The 12,370-nt window shown below is 35.7% G+C and overlaps 1 protein-coding gene across 4 annotated transcripts in view; it reads right to left on the reverse strand.

Moving 5' to 3' along the window:
* Nucleotides 1-12,370, reverse strand: part of LOC111146914 (MYC binding protein 2, E3 ubiquitin protein ligase) — a 257,881-nt gene that overhangs the window by 107,097 nt on the left and 138,414 nt on the right. For all 4 annotated transcript variants that reach the window (XM_022502672.1, XM_022502671.1, XM_022502673.1 and 1 more), the window contains 6 exons: nt 11,183-11,361; nt 8,949-9,091; nt 7,373-7,473; nt 6,256-6,474; nt 1,388-1,613; nt 209-327 (listed from right to left, as the gene is read on the reverse strand). In XM_022502672.1, coding sequence (XP_022358380.1) covers nt 209-327; nt 1,388-1,613; nt 6,256-6,474; nt 7,373-7,473; nt 8,949-9,091; nt 11,183-11,361 — 987 coding nt within the window. The remainder of the gene's footprint in view (nt 1-208; nt 328-1,387; nt 1,614-6,255; nt 6,475-7,372; nt 7,474-8,948; nt 9,092-11,182; nt 11,362-12,370) is intronic.

A 12,370-nucleotide genomic window follows, 5' to 3' on the forward strand; every position in this document is an offset into this window, starting at 1 on the left:
TTCTCTTCATGTATTAAAAGTAGCAAAAAAATAAAAATAAAAACCAAAAAACCACTACACAAAATTAAACCAGAAGGAATTCTAAATTATACACCCTAACTTAAAATAAATTTCAGAGTTCTTGAATACAGGTAGCAAATACAACTTGAGCTAACAGCAGCCCTCAGAAACACACTCTTAATAGAATGAGAAGATAATTCCTTCTTACCTCATCAGGTCCAGGGCTAAACTCGTATCCAATTGCAAAACATTTAAAACCATAAAAAGAAGCTTTGTCATCTTTCACATAATCTGATGCAGTTTCCAATGAAAAAAGGGCCTCATTTCCTAAGGAAAAAAGCTAACATTGAGTTCAAAATCTGAAACAATTTTATTAAAATTATATAAATATAAAATATAAAATTAAAGATATAAAATACCTTTCATCTATCTCAAGACAGGTGGCAATACAAATCAGATACTAAAAAGCCCAGTCTTTTTGGGGTGTTGGGGGTGTTGCTGTATGCGCCGGAATAAGACTGCTAAAAACCATGCTGGCCAACAACAGAAACATCCCAAGTGAATTGTTATTATTTTTCTTTACGACCAACCTCTCAACATCAAATGTTCTACCTTTGTTACATGACCATTTTTCAATTACCTGTCAATTACCAGGGTGACCTAGGTTAGTTAGCCTTTTCTGTTTCAGAATGAGCAATCCTCTAACCTGGCCCCTCACAAACAGACAAGGCAGGTCAGACCAGAAGACAGAAGCTTCTGAATTCAAACAGGCTGTGAATTTGAGGAATCACAAGAATATTTATGGTTAATTGGTTAAAAACACAACACTACATACAGTTTTAATAACTTACAAACTTTCTTTGAAAGGAGAATACCAGCAATAGCAATAACAGAAGTGCTGCCTGTCCGTCTCTGACACACACAACCACAAATGCGAACACACATCCCTCCAAGCCCGAAGAACTGAAAACAATAGCTTTAACATAACTCAGTAGGTTAGGTGGTTGTCCACTTCTCCTGAATGGAAAAGAGTCCTGTTAAGTTCTCAATATCTTTCACTTACTGGGAAAATAAAAGATCAAATCCACTTTTTCTAGAGTTTGTTCCCAACTGTGCAAGCAGCCACTCTTCAGTATTAACTCTGCTTTGGTCAAGTTGATCTTTTTTCAGAAGATCCTCACAACATTCTCTCTTCTAAAACTCAGTCATGTTATACCCCACACCCAGAGTCTTTTTCAGTACTCAAGTGCAATCAGATGCATAGTAGGTCTTGAAAAAAATCCTTCCAAAAGTTATAAACATCTTCAGTGATGTATCCTTACTAAACATAATTATTATAAATGCATAGATTTTACCATATTAAACATGAAGAGAAAAAATAACTTACCTGGCAACACTAAAACCATAGTAGGCCACCCAGCGGACCCTGAAAATTTCTTTAATTCTATCCAGGAATTCAGATTTTCATGAACAGATGTCAATTTTGGTCCATATCCTGAATTCTGAACAGTTCTAACAGGAATCAACAAACGAAGGACATCTTCTGACTGTGCAGTGCCACACTGGGGGTCAAACTCGATCGTTATCCACCGTACACATTCCGGGAATGTCACCTGAGATCAAGAGGACACTTCGTTAGAAGAATTCGATTTTCATTTTTTTCCTATTTTAGAAAAAGGACATGTTGTAAAAATGATGCTTTCAACATATGGCAAACTAAATTTTAAGTAAGAAATTAATAGTAGTTTCAATATGATAAAAAGTCATATTAATGTTCAGTATCCATTGTCCCAACTCTCCGCTTGCAATATCTACTGCTTTCTACCTAATACTTGGTTGATACATTAATAATATTTGTATGTGTATACTGATAATACTTAAATAATATTACAAGGTTGTTTAATTTCTATAAACATTGAGCTAATCTTCTTGTGGAAGTTTATCTATATAATAAATTTTCCATTTCAGTCAAAATGCATTTAAGGAATATAAGTAGGTAAATGAAAATATAATTTGATGGGTAAAATGTAAAGATATGTTGATAGAAAGTGAACAAATCATTAAAATCTAAGGTTTTAGTCACTTTCAGGTTATCTACTATTCATAGTATGTGCTACAAATGATACTTTCCAGTAACAAAATACTTCAGAACTTCATATATTATGAAAATAAATAAATATTAACACACGATGAGTGGTGTCTGGGTGGCTCAGTTGGTTAAGCATCTGACTCTTGGTTTCAGCTCACGTCATGATCTCAAGGTTGTGAGATTAAGCCATACGGGAGTCTGCTTCTCTACCTCTGCTCCCCACAATGTGCACCCACAACATGTGCTCTCTCTCTCTAATAAATAAATAAATCTTAAAAAAAAAATAAACACATGATGAAAACCTAGATTTTTATGTTTTCTTAACCTAAAGTTTTATTGTAATGTGAGTTTTTCATGACATATAATTACATTATTTTTAAGGCCACTTTTAAGCTTTTGTTACCATCATGGCAGGAAAAATCCTGTCTTAAAAGTCAAATCACAATTAAACAGGACCATGTGAAATAGTAAACTATTAAATAGTTATAGGATATATGAGCCTTAAGAAATCTCCTATGATATTGGTCTAAAAAAATTACCTAGTTTAGACTAAAGCAAAAATTTTTAGTACAGGATTAAAAAAAAAATCTCCATTTAGGGGTGCCTGGGTCAGTTAAGCGTCTTCAACTTAAGTCATGATCTCAGGGGTCCTGGGATCAAGCTCCATATTGGGCGCTCTGCTTGGTGAGGAGTCTGCTGCTCCCTCTACCTCTGTGCTCTCTCTCTCACTCTCTCATTTAAAGCAAATAAATAAAATCTAAAAAAGAAAAATGGTAGTACAGCAAATATACTATTTTGTACTTTTTTAATGTAACAGCATGCATAGAAATCTCCCCAAATCCACTTAAAGAAATTATCCTCATTCTTTCTTAAAACTGGTTGGTACTCCACTGTGAAGATATATCATAGCTTTTTCAGTCAGTCTTGTCTATGAGCATTTAGGGTATTTACAGTATTTTGCAAATTTTTTTGCAATGAATAACCTTGTGTATGTGTTTGGGCTTTCTTGTTTGTTTATTCATGTATTTAGAAATATATCTTCAAAGTAAATTCTTAGAAGTGGGATTGCTGGGTCAAACAAATATAGACTGAAGAGCCATATGCTTCATACATTTGGGGTTACTGATTCAGAAAGTGAATGAATATGTATCTTTGCTAGATGTTGAGAAAATCCCTTCTGTAGAGGCTATACTATTTTGTGTCCCCACCAATGTTTGAGAGTGCTTGTTTTCTCACAGCCTCTCCAACAGAGACATGATTAAATTTTGGACCTCTAATAAAATGGAAGAAATGGTATTTTACTTGTGGTTTAATTTGCATTTATGTAATTATGAACAAGGTTGAGCTTTTCACTTAAATGGGGATTTTTTTTAAGATTTTATTTATTTATTTGACACAGAGAGAGAGATCACAAGTATGAAGTGTTGCTGCCCAAAACATTCAACCTGAGTTTAATCATTAGAAAACAATCAATCAAGTCCAAATAAAAGGAAATTTATAAAACCACTGATTGTATTCTTCATAAAGCCAATGTCCTGAAAGACAAGGAAACCCTGAGGCACTGCTTCAGATCAAACAAGACAAAAAGACCTCACAAACAAATGCAGTGGATGGGTTCGGCTGGAACCCAGATTTGGGTTTAGAAAAATGTGTAATGCTGTTGTTGGGGCAACTGGCAAAAATGTTTAGCTTATAATATGATCTACTACTACTATTAATTATGATAATACAGCATCAATGTTAAATTCCCTAAATTTGATTGGTGTATTGTTGCTATACAGAAAAATCACTGTTCTTAGGAACAAGGTGACGGGTAATGATGTTTGCAACTTATTCTTAAATGGTTCAGCAGTAGTAAATCCATATAAATAAATACAACAAATGTGGCAAATATTAACTGATGAAGCTGGGTGAAGGGCATATGGGTGATCATTGCACAAATCACTTTTTCCTACAGGTCTGAGATTTTTTTTTTTAAGATTTTATTTATTTATTTGACAGACAGAGATCACAAGTAGGCAGAGAGGCAGGCAGAGAGAGAGGGGAAGCAGGCTCCCTGCTGAGCAGAAAGCCTGATGCTGGGCTCGATCCCAGGACCCTGGGATTTTAAGAGTGGGTTAGCATAAGAATAGCCATCCTGAAGGCCAGGAAGCCATTTTACTGAGCGTCCCTAACCGGCTGACACTGTGTACGTGACTTGAGATAAGAGGAACTAGCTAAAACCTGAAAAAACAACTTAATCATATACCACCAGGGCGGTAGGCGGTGGCGCCACAAGGACCAGATGTTAATGAAAAACAAATAGTTAACTTGCAGAGATCACAATCCTGCAAGACAGGAGTCTCCCTTGGTTTACAAATATCTTAGTGATTTACAACAGAGAAGCTATCTTCTCAATATCCAAATTTCCAGAGACAATGGCTCAGTTCCTTGAGGCCTGGTGTCGCCCTCTCCACCATAAAACTGAAGGAGGCTGAAGCAGAAGGAAATGTAAATAGTTAAATTTCTTCTAAACCTAAATCTCACCTAACCGCCAGGGTGACCCCGGGGTGGCGAAAAGTTAAACAAAGTTAAACTGTCAAAGTGGGGAGCAAGAGATGTATGTAGCTATGAAAAAGTGCCTTGAAAATGCTATATAAACCCTTGGCTCTGAGAACTCAGGGTCCTTGTTGAAATCCACTGCGCCCGGCAGATACTTGGTTGACTCTGTACCCTAACAGGATCATGACCTGAGCTGAAGGCAAAGGCTTTAACCCACTAAGCCACCTAGGCGCCCCAAATTTTGGCCTTTAAATACCTATAACCATTAAAAGGAACCAGGGCATTTTGTAAAAATGGCTGATTTTAGATCTAAGGCAAGAGATAGAAAAGATGAGCCTAGAATACCTTACACCAGAGAGGAAGGATGCTATGAATGACCACAGGGGGTATGTCTAAAGGATTCAGAAGGCAAGATGAAGAGGCTCCTATTTAACAGAGACATATGATCCAGTTTCTTAAATAAAATGTAAGGAAACAAAGAGTTGGAGGAGAACCTGTAGATAACAACAGACTTAAGAGACATAATAAACAATCACAATGTGTGGATCTTATCTAGATTCTAATTCAAGCAATTAAAAAAATTAAACTCTTATTTGGCTCCTAATTCAAATAATTAAAAATGTGCACATGATGACATGAGGGAAAGAGCTTTTTTGGTGTAATAATAATATAGTTACTTTTTACAGGTCCTTATATTTAGAAATGCATAATGAAATATCCACAAATGTGCTTTAAAATAATCTAGAAAGGGACAAAATGGGTGGGGAATAAATTAAACAGGTCTGGCCAAGAGCTGGGGATGGGGATGGGTTAAATGGGTGGTGGGAATTAAGGAGTGCACTTGTAAGCACCGGGTGATGTATGGAAGTGAATCACTATATTGTACACCTGAAACTAATGTTACACTGTATGTTAACTGACTGGAATTTAAATTAAAACTTTAAAAAAAAGACTTGGTAACTACTGAATCTGGAATGATGGACAAATGGAGTGACTGTACTAGTTTGTCATTTTATATATTTACCATAGTCTACATAAAAAGCTGAATATTTTACAAGTAAATAAAACATATAATTAAACTGATGAAGTAGATGAATCCTCTTTTTCCTCCTTAATTTTACATGACACAACTTAAAAAGCAAGGAAGGAGGATTCTGGATACTCTACAATAATATTGTATTTATAAATGTTTTATATGGTTTTTGTTTGACATTATCTGTATTAGAGCCCCTTAAATCCTACCTTGGATATGCAAATTTTCAGAGCTCAGGTTGTGGTATAAATATTATCAGTTCCAAAAATATGATTTTAAATTTTAATGTTTATATCCACTACTATTACAATACATAATATGCTTAACATTATATACTGCATTATACTTATAAAGACATATGAGAACAATTCTCATAAATACCCCGAAACTACATGCTTTAACAATAAAAATTCTGTCTTTAAACCCCTTTGTGTATCTGACAGTGCCTAACCACCTGCTGATTTCTATATTTAAATACAAAAAAATTATACTTTTAAACAGAAAGTATCTAAACAAAGTATCCTTTAAGACAGCATTATAAAACATCAAACCAAGTTTTACATTTAAACTCCACCTAGGAACCGGTGCCTACCTTGTAGTGCATCACACACGCCGGCTTATAGGGGTGCTCACTCTCTATGACAGCGTAGTGATTAGAGGTTGTACAAGCAGAGAGGCCTTGCTCAGGCTGGTTTCCCGTGGTGCTATCTGTCGACTGATTGGGATTGAATGCAGGGGGCGCATACTTCTGATTCAAAATGGCAACTGAGGGAAGTAACTGTTGGACAAGACCAAAGACTTCTACAGCCACCTAGTATAAAAAGAAATGATTAAAAGAGATAATAAAGGTAAAAATTGCTTTAAAATTATTAATTACTATAATTGTTGGCTACCCTTAATTACCAAGAACATTACTGAGAATTCTTCTAGCTAAGTTTTTTTTTTTTTTTAAAGATTTTATTTATTTATTTGACAGACAGAAATCACAAGTAGGCAGAGAAGCAGGCAGAGAGAGAGGAGGAAGCAGGTTCCCTGCCGAGTAGAGACCCTGATGCGGGGCTCGATCCCAGGACCCTGGGATCATGACCTGAGCCAAAGGCAGAGGCTTTAACCCACTGAGCCACCCAGGCACCCCCTAGCTAAGTTTTTATTCAGAGAAATTTGTTCTATGGAAAAAAGATTTACCTTAGATGTTTTAGATGTTACACGAAAATAACCTTGTCTATACTTTAAACACTTTGCCTTTTTGTAATCTGCTGTTAACTGGGTTTTACTCAATATTTAATTATGCCAAAGAATCAATAGTTTATGATTACCTTCATGTCTTGACTATTTTTCACAGTTGTAAAAGACTCCTATCCTTCTACATTGTTATTCTTATCCAAAAAGAAAGACTTGGCATCAATTTCATAAATTAGGAAAATGTATGTTAACTTAAGTTTTCCTTACATATCATAATTCTAAAATATATTTCTCATTCCCAAATTCTTCAAATGTAAAGCCAGTAAATAAGCATAGTAATCCGGTAAATAAAACGAAGAACAGTGAGATTTAACTGATAATGTCTACCATTTAACTTGTCTACCTTTGTGTGTTACTTGTAACCCAGGTACCTCAAAGATGAAAGTGTTTATTAAGGATAGATACAAAGTTTAAAAAAAAGAGATATTTCAAAAAAATATTCAAAATTACAGAATTAAATTACACACCTTGGGAATAGCAGCAGCTACTGGTCCTATGTAGGCTATAATAAGGGGAAGCAGCATGGAAAACAGACTGGAAGAGCTAAGCAGTTCTGGAATGTCATCAGCTAAAAAAAGCATTAAAACTATAGTTAGAAGGTAATTTCATTGTAATGTATATATGCTGTACTAAATCCATATTCTATTCTTTTGAGCAAAATAAAATTATACTGACATTGACTGAATGCTTATAAAGGACCTGGCCCTCTTCTAAGGGTTTTATACACATGAGCCTTATCAATTAATCCTCACAATAAGATACTTTTATAATTCCCACTTTTTACAAGGGGAAATCAAGGCACACAATGTTAAGTAACTTACTCAAAATCATATACCTATAAAATGATAAAGCCAGGATTAAAACTTAGAGGAACAGTCATGATTTTAAACCACTATAGCTGATACCACACATGGCTACATGTGTGACATTACACCAATTACTTAACTGGTATGTGCCTCAGTTACTCCTCTGTACAAAAGAATAATAACAGTACTTCCCTCACTGGATGTTATGAAAACTGAGTTAATATATGTAAAACGCTTAGAATAATGCCTGCACATATTAAACACTACAAAAATGCTTACCGTTATTAAGCTATATTGTCTTCTATTTTACCAGAGAAAGCACTTTGTTGATGGACACTTTAATCATTTATCTATGAGCATGGTGCTGGGAAGACTAGTTGAGTCTAGATTGAAAGGACCTTTATCTTAAGGCCACTTATCCCCAAATACTTCTTTCTAGATCTGCTGCTGTGTCACAATAGGATGCACTTATTTAAAAATAATAGTTCCTTATTAGCCCAACCCAAACCTCTAGTTTGGACAGGCCAAATATTCTTTATTTTAATAAAGTTTCCCAGGTGATTCACGAGGTGATTCCCAGGTGTGCACTAGGCTCAGGAACAAATGGTCTAGATAACAGTAAGACTGGGTGGGTAGCAATGAATCCTTTTGTAAATGAGCTCTGCTGCCAGTGTGGAGGATGGACAAGGAGTGGGAGAAAGGTGGCAGTGAGATTGCTGGGATGCTATCCATCCATGAGGAAAAGGACACATGCCTGCACCATGGTAGCTTGAACTACAGAAGAACAGACAGGGGAATACCAACTGGAGAGTTGCCATGGAAGAACTCCCAGAACTCAAATCAGATAAGTGAGTTTGCGTTACCCAGATCTTTGGATGAATGGTGATACCATTACTGGAAATAGGATACATAGGAAGAAAAACACGCCTAAAAGAGAAAACAAAATGCTTTTCGACTCCTAAAGGAAGGATAAAGCAAACACTCAGCTTACTGATGAGTTTTTCTCTTACTAGGTTAACTAAGAAAATAACAGGTATCAGCTAACTTGCTTTTGAACATCCTAAAAAATCCTGCATATGGAGAGTACAACTGATATAAAATGAATGTATATGCATGTACAGATCTATCATGAATAAAATACTCTGGGATTCTATAAGATGGTTCTTCTCCCTAACTCTGTGTATAAGTTAGAGAATAAAGAATCTAAAATACGACTATTAAGCAAATAAAGTCTTACCATCCACAGCAAGAGCTCTGTGCAAGAGGTCTTTTGCAGCTCGAACAACAGTGCTTACCACAGAGAGAGCTCTGCTACAGTTTTTATCTTCCTCATTGGCTTTACTTAGAAGCTGGGATTGTAAATCTCCATCAAATTCACTCCTGTAACAAGAGTAACATATGAGATTTTACAGGGTAGGTAAAACATGATCTAACTCTAGTTATCATATTTATATCAGAGTTCCTTACTTATTTTAAGACAAGACCAAGGAGAGTCTATCTTAGGAACTGATATTTTAAAAAGGCCTGAATTATATTTAAAAAAAATAAAAAGCTGAGGGAAAAGTATTCAGGCAAATGGAACAGTAAGATAAAGGTTCAGTCAAGAACAAGATGAGCAAGTTCAAGGAACAGAGTGACAAGTGTGCCTGGAATGAAAGGAGAATGGAGGGTGACAGATGTCAGATCATGTGAGCTTTGTATGCCTCTGTGAGACCGTACATTTCATGCTGGGATGGAAAGCTGAGCAAGGGCAGCACTTGCCCTGATGCACATTTCTGTAAGATCCTTCTGGCTGCACTGTGCAGAACTGACTGTAGCAGGACCGCACCAAAAGGAGGGAGACTGGGTTAGAAGTTGTGATAGTTAGCCAGGGAGCACTAGTGATGTTTTGGATTGAACTGTTAATAATGGGGATTAGAAAAAGTCAGATTTGAAACATTTTACTTTGTTTAATTAATTAATTAATTAATTAATTAGAGAGACACAGAGAGAGTGTGTGTGTGTGCATGGCAGGAGGGAGAAGGGCAGAGGGTGAGGGAGAGAGAGAATCTTAAGCAGGCTTCATGCTGGGTGTGGAGCCTGATTGGACAATCCTGAGATTACGACCTGAGCTGAAATCAAGAGTTGGGTCCTTTCCCAACTGAGCCACCCAGGCGTCCCTAAATTTAATTAATTTTAAATTTAAAGCTAAAGGTTGGTAAAGCTGGTGGCAAACATAAATATCTAAAACACTGTATTTTGTGTAAGAAATAAAGTCTAGATAGCAGATGCTTCTAAGGGGCTCCCCAGCTTTTTGGAATATATAACTTCTGTGCATGATATGACTTTTTAATGTATGGTTTGAGAAAGAGAATACTATTTGTTACGGTGCTATGTAACAAAAAGTTTTTCACAAGTTGGTAAAAGGACTAGAAAACTTGTATCTCAGCGGCAACCCGCCACCAGGAAGCTATTTAACACCTACCATTTCTATTTTATTTCACATGCAGAAAGGCAGGAGAAAATTCTACATCCAGGGGAATGGCTTTGTATAAATTGCCAGACAGTGTTCCCAGATTGTTTATGAAGGAAAGAGAGAAAGCAGCAAGTCTCTGAAAGTGATACACAACCTTGGTGATCTGAGGCTAAGTCACACGGAGGGTAGATACAGTGAATGATACTTACTTATGTATGACTCCAGCTAACTCACTTAAAGAAAAACTAAGATGTGGTGACAAATGTATATTTAGAAGTTTTTTTTTTTTTTTTTTTTTACCCCAAATTGTTATCCTTCTTTTTACGTACTGGTTATATAAGGAATGGTTAAAGAACACAACATTATGTACTCTAGGGCTCTAAGAACTAAATTTACAGATTATCAAAATATACTGCAGACAGGATAATAGGATCAAGGCAACACCAGTACTTGGATAGAGTTGATTTGATCATTAATTTTTGTTTTTTTTTTAAAAGAAATGAATAAATTCCACTTAAATTTGAAACTGTAGATACAAACTATAAAAGTGACAATAGAGGGGCGCCTTGGTGGCTCAGTGGATTAAGCCTCTGCCTTCGACTCAGGTCATGATGTCAGGGTCCTAGGATTGAGCCCCGTATTGGGCTCTCTGCTCAGCAGGGAGTCTGCTTCCCCCCCTTCTCTCTGCCTGCCTCTGTGCCACTTGAGATCTCTGTCAAATAGATAAATAAAATCTTTAAAAAAAAAAAGTGACAATAGCACGCATGTCCAAGACACAAAATATTTCAAGGATATTAAAGAAATAATGACAGCTACATTTTAAAGCACTCACCTTTATAACAAACACTGAATTTACACATTAAAATGAGACCTTTTTATATGAATTAGCACAAGTATGTGCAAGGCAGTTACACTGCATAACTATAACTATGAATTTAGCATTTTTTACCTTGGTAATAAACTGTATGTGTCCTATCACTTAAAAATAGTCCCTTTACTTCTACACACACACTCACCTATAGTAGAGTATCTGTGGAATCTGTCCTCTGGTTTGGTTTGTGCCATTACTACTCAAGCTGCATGTGCTGAATGTGAATGTCACGCCATCAGGGCACTGAACGGTGGTCATTCCTCCATCTCCGTTGGCTGTACGGCTTCCGTAGTTCCTCAAGCGCACAGCATATTTAACATTTTCCTTCACGATCAAGATATAAAACATGCTTATAATGTACAGAGGATATAAAAAAAACTGGGCAAAAAAACTGAATTTGTCATTTATAGATGATTTGGTTAAACACATTTGAATGAATCAAAAAGGAGGATAAGCAACACTTAACTGATGTTTACTATTTAAAGGAAAATATAATAAGTATTTCATATGCTTTAATCAAATTATACCTTAAAATGACTTCATGAGGTAAGTACCATTACTATGCCTATTTTACTGATGAGGAATCTGAGGCACAGAGAAGTTAAGTAACTCACCCAAAGTCACACAGCTAATAAGTGATGGAACTAGTATTTGAATATAGGTAGTCTGACGCTAGTTCCTGCTCTTAACCACAATGTAAAACGTATTAACTATAACAAAAAGATTTAAAATACATTATCTAATTTTTTTTGATGGGTTTAACTTTTGAAATAATTTCAAATGTGGGAAAAAATAGTGGTGAGTCTACTATATTTTTTTTAAGAGACACTCAAAGATGGAAAGAGTTAGGTGGACAGAAATGGGAAAAAATATTCATAAGCAAAAGTTGTCCTAAATAAGATGCACTGTGCATAGAAAACATGAGATACAGACATGTATGTCTGTATGATCTACGATATAAACCTTATAGTGAAGATTTTTTGATTTTTTGGTACCTAAACTCTTTTTGAGTTTCTGTCTCTGATGAACTTACCTTACCCAAAATTCTGCTCTATAATAAAAATAACAATATAACTACTAGAACTCATACAGCAATTCAGTAACGTGGCAGGATACAAAGTCAATGTACAGAATTCAGTGGCTTTCTTATACACTAACAATGAAAATACAGAAAGGGGAATTAGAGAATCAATTCCATTTACTATAGCACCAAGAATCATAAGATACCTGGGAATAAACCTAACCAAAGAGGTAAAGGATCTGTACTCGAGAACTATTGAACACTCATGAAAGAAACTGAAGAAGACACAAAAAGATGGAAGACCATTCCATG

This window comes from Enhydra lutris, unplaced genomic scaffold (assembly GCF_002288905.1).
Source record: "Enhydra lutris kenyoni isolate GAN:26980312 unplaced genomic scaffold, ASM228890v2 scaffoldscaffold15, whole genome shotgun sequence".
NCBI lineage: Eukaryota > Metazoa > Chordata > Mammalia > Carnivora > Mustelidae > Enhydra > Enhydra lutris.